This window comes from Chionomys nivalis, chromosome 8 (assembly GCF_950005125.1).
Source record: "Chionomys nivalis chromosome 8, mChiNiv1.1, whole genome shotgun sequence".
Classification (NCBI taxonomy): Eukaryota; Metazoa; Chordata; class Mammalia; order Rodentia; family Cricetidae; genus Chionomys; species Chionomys nivalis.
Genome location: NC_080093.1, coordinates 89070063 through 89079480, shown reverse-complemented (window position 1 = coordinate 89079480; position 9418 = coordinate 89070063). Strand labels below are relative to the sequence as shown.

The 9418-nt window shown below is 38.5% G+C and overlaps 1 protein-coding gene across 1 annotated transcript; it reads left to right on the top strand.

Moving 5' to 3' along the window:
* Positions 1-6580: 6580 nt before the first annotated feature.
* LOC130879735 (olfactory receptor 481-like) lies at positions 6581-7522 on the top strand. Its single transcript, XM_057778520.1, has one exon. The coding sequence runs from the start codon at positions 6584-6586 to the stop codon at positions 7520-7522; it is 939 nt and encodes a 312-aa protein (XP_057634503.1). The 5' UTR covers positions 6581-6583.
* Positions 7523-9418: the final 1896 nt, after the last annotated feature.

Below are 9418 nucleotides of genomic sequence, written 5' to 3'. Positions count from 1 at the left end.
TACAGCTTCAGAGGCTTAGTCCTCATCATGACAGGGAGCATGGCACAGGCAGGAGTGGTGCAGACAAAGTAGCTGAGAGCTGTATCTTGATCCACAGACAGAGAGGCAGAGAGAGAGACTGGGCCGGGAATATGCTTTTGAAACCTCAGACCTCACTCTCAGTGACACACTTCCTCCAAGAAGGTCGAACCTCCTAACTCTTCTAAGCCTTTCAAAGAGTTTTAATCCCTGGGGACTGAACATTCAATCATATGAGCCTATGGGGGCCCTTCTTATTCAAACTATCATATTTACTCCCTGGCCCCAACAGGCTAGTAGCCATATCATAATGCAAAAATGCATTCAGTTCAATCCAGTCCCCATAGTTAATCACAATCTCAACATTGTTTAAAAGTTCAAAGTTCAAAATCTCTGAGACTCACGTTAATATATAACTGTAACCCCCTGTAAATCAAAATAAAAAAGCAGATCATACACTTCCAACATATAATGACACAGAAGATACATTACCATTCCAAAAGGAAGGAAGGGTAGTGAGGAAATGCTGGACCAAAACAAGACTGAAAACCAGCAGATCAAACTTCAAATTCTGCATCTCCATGTCTGATGTCCACGCATTCTTCAGATCTCCACCTCTTTTCAGCTTTATTGACTGCATACATTTCTCTCTCTTTGGCTGATTCTACACGCTGCTCTCCTTGGAAGGTATCTCACTACTCTGGTATCTCCAATATTTTGGGATCTCCCATAAAAACCAGGCCTCACCTTTAGAGCTTTTATTCAGTGGCCTTTCTGGGCTTCCATGTAGAGACACCCCTGTCACTTGCCCAGCCTCAGAGCTTTCTTAGCCATAGAGGAATTAGCATCAGAATTTATCCTGAGCCAACAATAGAAAAACTAAACCAGGAAAATGTTGCCACTGTGTCAGAGAGAAGACTTAAATCATTATGGAGACTAAATAATATAAAATATAATAGACACGATGTTAATATTTTTGAAGAAATGAAAGGACAAACACTTTAAGAAAAGATCAAAAATAAAAGAAAGCACCCACATCCATCCACACATACAATAAAACACTCTGTATGTAAAACAAAAATGAAACAAAACAGAGGCAGTTTAATCACAAAATACATACTCTGGAAAGATAAGATAAACAGTAAATTAGATATCAACGAAGAGGGAGCAAAAGAGCTGGAAATTAGCTTGGTGAAGAAAGGTGGTGGTAGCCAAAAATGAAAAAAAAAAAGAAATCCTACATGTTCAGAAAAGAATGAGGAAGTCCAACAAATGCCTAAGAGGAATGACAAAAACAGTCAATTATGCACAGACTAGAGGACATCCAGCGTTATGAATCATGATGACCAACTTAAATTCCATATAAAATACAAAGGTAGATAGAGTAGGGACCTCCATAGACCCATCATCTGGCCTCAACAGTTACATCCAAGTTGTTTTAATTTGCATTTCCCTTATCGCTAAGGAGGTTGAGCATGACCTTAGGTGTCTTTTGGCCATTTGAATTTCTTCTGTTGAGAATTCTCTGTTCAGATCAGTGCCCCATTTTTTTATTGGGTTCATTAGCATTTTAAAGTTTAGTTTCTTGAGTTCTTTATATATTTTGGTGATCAGACCTTTGTCTGTTGCAGGGTTGGTGAAGATCTTCTCCCAGTCAGTGGGTTGCCTTTTTGTCTTAGTGACAGTGTCCTTTGCTTTACAGAAGCTACTCAGTTTCAGGAGGTCCCATTTATTCAATGTTGCCCTTAATGTCTGTGCTGCTGGGGATAAACGTAGGAAGTGATCTCCTGTACCCAACAACTTTGAGATACCATCTTACACCTGTCAGAATGGCTAAAATCAAGAACACCAATGATAGCCTTTGCTGGAGAGGTTGTGGAGAAAGAGGCACACTCATTCATTGCTGGTGGGAATGCAAACTTGTGCAACCACTTTGGAAATCAGTGTGGCGATTTCTCAGGAAATTTGGGATCAACCTACCCCAAGATCCAGTAATACCACTATTGGGAATATACCCAAGAGATGCCACATCAAATGACAAAAGTATCTGTTCAACTATGTTCATAGCAGCATTGTTTGTAATAGCCAAAACCTGGAAACAACCTAGATGCCCTTCAATGGAGGAATGGATGAAGAAAGTGTGGAATATATACATATTAGAGTACTACTCAGCAGTAAAAAACAATGACTTCTCGAATTTTGCGTGCAAATGGATGGAAATAGAAAACACTATCCTGAGTGAGGTATCCCAGACTCAAAAAGAGGAACATGGGATGTACTCACTCATAATCGGTTTCTAACCATAAAATAAAAGACATTAAGCATATAATGTGTGATCCTATAGAAGCTAAATAAGAAAGTGAACCCAAAGAAAATCATATAGTCATCCGCATGGAGAGGGGGAAGTAGACAAGATTCCAGGGCAAAAACTGGGAACTTGCGGGTGAGGTGGCATGGGGCAAAGGGGAAATGGGATGAGAAATATGAGAAGGGGAGGATGGGAGGAGCTCGGAGGATTGGGATGGTTGGGATATAGGAAGGATGGATACGGGAGCAGCGAAGTATATATCCTATCTAAGGGAGCCATCTTAGGGTTGGCAAGAGACTTGACTCTTGAGGGGTTCGCAGGTGTCCAGGAATATGTCCCCAGCTGGTACCTTGGGCAACTAAGGAGAGGGAACCTGAAATGACCCTATCCTATACTGATGAATATCTTGCATATCACCTTAGAACCTTCATCTGGCGATGGATCGAGGTAGAGACAGAGTCTCAATTTGGAGCAACGGTCTGAGCTCTTAAGGTCCAAATGAGGAGCAGAAGGAGGGAGAACATGAGCAAAAAATCAGGACCACGAGGGATGCACCCACCCACTGTGACAGTGGAACTGATTTATTGGGAGCCCACCAAGGCCAGCTGGTCTGGGACTGAATAAGCATGGGTTGATTCCGGACTCTCTGAGCATGGCGGTCAATGAAGACTGATGAGAAGCCAAGGACAATGGCACTAGGTTTCGATCCTAATACATGAACTGGCTTTGTGGGAGCTTAGCCTGTTTGGACGCTCACCTTTCTGGACATAGATAGAAGGACCTTGGTCTTCCCGCAGGGCAGGGAATTTGGACTGCTCTTCAGTATCGAGAGGGAGGGGGAATGGAGTGGGGGGAGGAGAAGAGGAGTGGGGATAGGGGGAGGGAAGTGGGGGGAGGGCAATATTTGGGAGGAGGGGAGGGAAATGGGAAATGGGGAGCAGGTGGAAATTTTAATTAAAAAAGAATAAAAATAAATAAATAAGTAAAAAAAAAACAAAAAAAAAAAACAAAACAAAACAAAAAAAAAAACAGTTACATCCAGTCCATCTCATTTCTTTTTGGATGCTCTCAACACTCCACTCCACAAATTAGTTTTTCAGAAACAAATTTTGTGTGTTAAATTACTTCATCTGTAATTCAGAATGAGTCTCTTCAAGATGAGAGGTCAATAAAACACAACAGGAGGCAGCATCGTTAAACTAAAATTTCCTCCCATCACTTCAAGAAATGCCATATCATATTTTATTCATGACATTTAAAATTTACTAAGCATTCTGCAACATATTGAGCTAGTTTCCCAAGATCTGCTGAACTTGCTGAAGTTGTACCTAGGAGACCCTTTCTCTCTGAAGGCCCCTTTTCCCTACAAGTATCTTAGTGTGAGTTCACCATTCCTACTCTCAAGAGACTCTTATATGCTGAACTTCCTGATCTATTCAATTTTTTGATCTATTTCCATTTTAATGTTATTCCATGTCTTAGTCCTCTTGTGTTCTAGGCACCTAGTGATGGTCATTTTTCACAGATTTCACAGATGATCACAGCTTAGTCCATGTTAATTGTGTTTATACAAATCACATCTCAAAATTAATTAGATCATTGCAGTTGTAACACTGTCTACCAAAGTAAATATAATAAATGAAGCCCCTGGGATTTGATCAGCACAATCATAAATGAAAATGAAAACACATGCAATTTTCTCAGTCTCATTAACTTCTCTCCCACTGGACTTTCAATAAGATGCTAGCAGACAGGAACATGTCTAGGGGTGATATTTATGGTCTTACATTTCAAATGGTCCCTAGTCCTGCATAAAAAAGGCCTGCAGTACAAGGATGATTCCTGAAGCTTTTTCTTGTAATGTGTAGCTAGCAGGTAACATTCAATCTTTGTTATTGATCTGTACATGTCCCAGAAACAAAAATTGCAGTCACTTTTAATCTGTCACAAATAAATCTACAATCTACAATATCCACTGAGCATCACAGTAATCAATCCTACTTTATTGACAGTATTATTACTTCAGATACCTTAAACCTTGGGGACTTAAACTAAATAAGAAACATAAATTCAAATTCAACCTTACATCAGAATAAATAAGTATAAAAATTTTTAGGAGAGGGGAGTACATGTAGGGTTTTTGTTACTTTCTGTTTGGGTTTGGTTTTGACCCAGAGATGAGTTTGAGACAGAAAACTTTCCTTCTCGCCCTTGGCTAGTAAGAGGATATTTTCATTGAGGTTGAAAGGGGGGATATTCTTGCATTTTTAGTAGCTATGGAGTGAGGGCAGGCATGGGAGCCTCCACTCTCCATGCCCCACTGTCTCATGCCCTTGTTTCCAGTGCCTGTACAGTTAAAGCATAGTTCCTTAGTGTGGAGTGGGGCTCATATCTCTAGATAGTGTGTTCCTGTTGTAGCTAGTTTAATGCTGGTGATCAACACCCAGTGAGAATACTTTTTATTTTACTGAATCCAAGTTTTGAATTCTGAATAAAAAATCAAATTGTTAAATGATTAGACAGTGGTTATGTATATTTATGGTGTACAACATGACATAATGTATATATCTATATGTGTATATATATATATATCTGTATAAAAATCATTGTAGAAAGGTTAAAGCTGCTCACCATATCCATCACCTCACTGTTCTGTTATTTTTATATTGCATTTCAAAAACCTCAAATCTATTCCTTAATAAGTTTGAAATATAATGCAGTATTAATTATGGTTACAACATGTCAAACTCATTGCTAAAATATATTATTACTATTTAATTTAAACTTTGTACCAGTCCGTTCACTCCTCTCTGTTCTCCATTCATGTTGTCTACTGCCTCCATTGCCTGGTAATCACCATTCTACTCTTTGTTTATGAAATGGACTTTTAAGTTTCAAAATATGAGATTGTGCATTATTTGTTTTGTTTATCTACTTTTAATTTTCATAACACAGAGCCCTCCAGGACTTTCTATATTACTGTAGTGATGAAATTTCCTTCCTTTTAAGGCAGCATGCTTTCTGTGCAGGTATCTTACTAGTAATAAATATTCTAAGATGTGAGAGGTGCTATCTTACTGTGAAATTAATTTGCATCTCTGTAGTAACTGTAGATGTTGAACATTTTTCACACTTTTAGTAAATAAATGAATAGTATAAGTATTAAAATATTGTAGAATATTTCCTCTTGCGAGCATTGTTTAGATGAAATATTGCCTTCATTTTGTTTACTTGTTCATTCTCCTAATGAATTTTCCCTCAGTGATCTCTTGGTACTCTTACTTGCTTATTACTATGCTTGCTTTGACAAGACTGGCATATTATAAGTTTGGTATTTTCTTAAAAAGCCATTGCCTTATCTAAATATGATTATAAAATGTATTCTATTTATTGTTCATCCTGTGTAGTTCTTAAGATACAAATAATGACCCCTAAATAGAACTATTTTTCATTATTTTCTAAGTATTAATCTCTACATGAAACTTCCATTTATAATAACGTGTAATTATATTACCCAGGTAGTGTTAGACTGTCCCAATAAATTAATCTTGGGAACTTAGTGTTAGCTCACATATAATAGCTCTGCCTTACTTCCAGTGCATGTACCGTATATTTCCTCTTCTCATGTTTGAAGCTCACATTGGTAAGAAGTGCCACCATACTGTAGATGTAACATGTGAAATGTGCCACTGTGGAAAGGAAGAGAGAGTTGTCCATTAGAACACTGATTTAATTTTGAAGACTCATGCACATTTGTTTTCACAGCAGATTGGCATGCACACAATGGCACATAACTACAAGAAGACGGGAATAGTGGGTAGGCTCCAAGGTTCGAAGAAATAGTGTGATACCGTAAACACCAGCATGCATCCATCATTTCAACCATTTGAGGTTTAGAACATCAGTCTTCTATGTACTCACTCAACTATTTGGGATCTCAGAACATCAGTGTTCTAGGCATTCATTCGGACTCCTGACTTGATCAAATGTCAGATCTGTGAGTGAGTCCTGTGTTCTGATCTGAGTCAGTGTGCAGTTTATATCTGTAGCTTTAAGATAAATGGTGATTAGTATTCTGAAGTCAGGCATGATGTAACTTAGATTGGGAACACTTTGGGGAGAAGAAACATGAGACCAAACTGAGATCCATATTTATTATTATTGGGTCAAATGTAGAGTGGAGTATATCAATCATAAAGTCATTTAGTGTATCTGATAGCCACTGGTTTTATTTCAGTAGGAATCGTCTCGAAAAAAATGGAAACTGGAAACCACACAATGGTAACAGAGTTCATTATTTTGGGGCTAACCAAGGACCCCACCCTTTGTGCCATCTTCTTTGTATTGTTTCTGGGGATCTACCTCACCACTGTATTGGGCAATATCAGCATAATCATGTTGATCAGAAGAAGCCCTCAGCTTCATACCCCTATGTATCTCTTCCTCAGCCACCTGGCCTTTGTGGACATTGGGTACTCTAGCTCAGTCACCCCAGTCATGATTGTGAGTTTCCTGAAGGAGAGAACTACTATCCCTGTGGCTGGCTGCATAGTCCAGCTTGGCTCTGATGTGGTCTTTGGGACTGCTGAGTGCTTCCTGTTGGCTGCCATGGCCTATGATCGCTATGTGGCCATCTGCCAACCCCTGCTCTACTCCACGTTCATGTCTCCCAGGATCTGCTTCATATTATTGGTCATTTCCTATGTGGGTGGATGTGTGAATTCTTCATCATTTACCAGCTGTTTATTGAGCCTGACTTTCTGTGGAGCAAATGAAGTCAACCATTTCTTCTGTGACCTCCCACCACTGGTGGAGCTTTCTTGTACCCATGTTTACATGGTTGAAATGTCTCTGGCCATCTCAGCAGGCTCCATCATCGTCATCACCCTGTTCGTCATCATTGTTTCGTACCTTTACATCCTTCACTCCATCCTCAGGATGCGCTCTGCTGAGGGCAGGCACAAGGCCTTCTCCACCTGTACCTCCCACCTCACCGCAGTCACCTTGTTTTATGGGACAGTTACATTTGTTTATGTCATACCAGAATCAAGCCATTCACCCAACCAAATTAAAGTAGTGTCTGTGTTCTACACAGTGGTGATCCCCATGCTGAATCCCTTGATCTACAGTCTGAGGAATAAGGAGGTAAAAGAGGCCATGAGGAAATTGATGGTGAGAACACATTCCTCATTTTGAACAATATTCAATGTGTATATATAAATATTTAAATGAATTTTTGGGAATATTTGCAGTAGTTTTTGTTGTTTGCCTTCTTTTATATGAAAAATCTCTTAATTGTACAATAGCATTATGCTTATTAATGATAACTTACTTAATACCTTTTATGACTTTAGTAAAATTCATCATTTGCACTAAAATCTGGACTCAAATTAAATGTATATAGTTCATGGTTGTGATACCTGTGTGATGCGGTTTTATTCATTCTGTATTATTTTGATAGTCCATGGTTATAGGTTACTTTCTCATCTATTTAGTATTGTATTTTTAAAAATGTTAATTATCATCTTGGCGGATGTTAAGTGTTTCTTTCCAATCCTATTGATGACATTGTTGATGGAACTTGACTCAGGAACTCTTGGCAACTTTTGCATAGGATCATCATGCTTCTGGAAATCTTGAAGTTTTGCAGTATATGTATTTCAGTGAGATTAATCAAACTAATGTATGAAACTTCTACTTCCTTTCTAAAGTTTTTCTTCATTTTTAAAAAGTTATTATGGTTTCTGAAAGGCCTTACATCATTATTTTTAATGAAAATACTTTAATTCTATCAACATTTTTTTTTTTTGCATTCTGAAACCCGACTCTGTTCCTTGTGTTTTTGGGTTGTCACCCGAGTGCTCCCTGCTCCCTGCTATGACCTACAATTGCTGGAGTGGCTGTTTGCTCACCTGTACTCTACCCGCATATCCTATAGGGTCTGTATCCCAATGTTGTTTTTTATGTGGGTGGTTGTGTGGATGTTTAGAAAGTTGTTAGTGACAGTGAGTCTGTTCTGTGGACGCAGTCAGCTCATTTCCTCTGTGACCTTACCTATGCTGCTGTATCTATTACTGAAATTGTCTCCTAGATCTCTTCAGACTCCAACATTATGGACAGCATGTCATTTCTCCCTCTTCAGTCTTCATCCTCGTTACTGCCTTGAAGACACAATCGACAGAAAAGTAACACAAGGCTTTCTTCAGATGGACCTCTCTCCTCACTGCTATCATTCTCTGCTATGAATTGATTGCCTCCATTTCTGTTGTTTATGTCCAGCTACTCCATGGATCAGAACAAAGTGGTTGAGCTCTACATCGGGATGATCCCCATGTTGAATCACCTGTCTACAGTCTGAAAAACAAAGATGTAAAGGAGGTTTCAAGGGAGGCAACTGTTAGAGTATATTCATTGGATATGTTCTTTGAATTGAAGAGAACCATTTAAAATTTTCATATAATATTATCATCCATAGGACCTGTCAATTGATGTGTATGTGGTTCTTTAGATTAAGAATGTACTGTGTTGTAATCTTCACTTGTTTCTTGAGACAAGGTTTTTCTGTTTAACTCTGGCTGTCCTTGAACTTGCTCTGTAGACCACGTGGCTCTGCCTCCTGAGTGCTGAGATTTAAAGTTGTGTCACCACCACCCAACTGCAATTTTCAGTTTCAAACACATGTAATCTGTCTGTTTGGGAGACAATGAGATCTGTTGTATAATCTATCATCTATCCTATCTATCTATCTATCTATCTATCTATCTATCTATCTATCTATCTATCTATCATCTATCTATATATCAACTATGTATGTATCTATCATCTATATATCTATGTATCTTTGTATCTATCTATTTATCATCTGTCTGTAATCTATGCATCTTTGTGTCTACCTGTCTGTCTATCTGAGATAGTCATAATAACTGTTATGATTTCCTTCAGATGTCATCCACTTCTCTTTTACTTAGTTTATTTAGCAAACAATAATCTGTACTTACAACATGTCAGATATCATTCTCGGCATGTTACTTTCATTAGCTCACTCATTCCTTAAAACAACATAGTGAGGCAGTCCTATTAGCCTTAATTTAA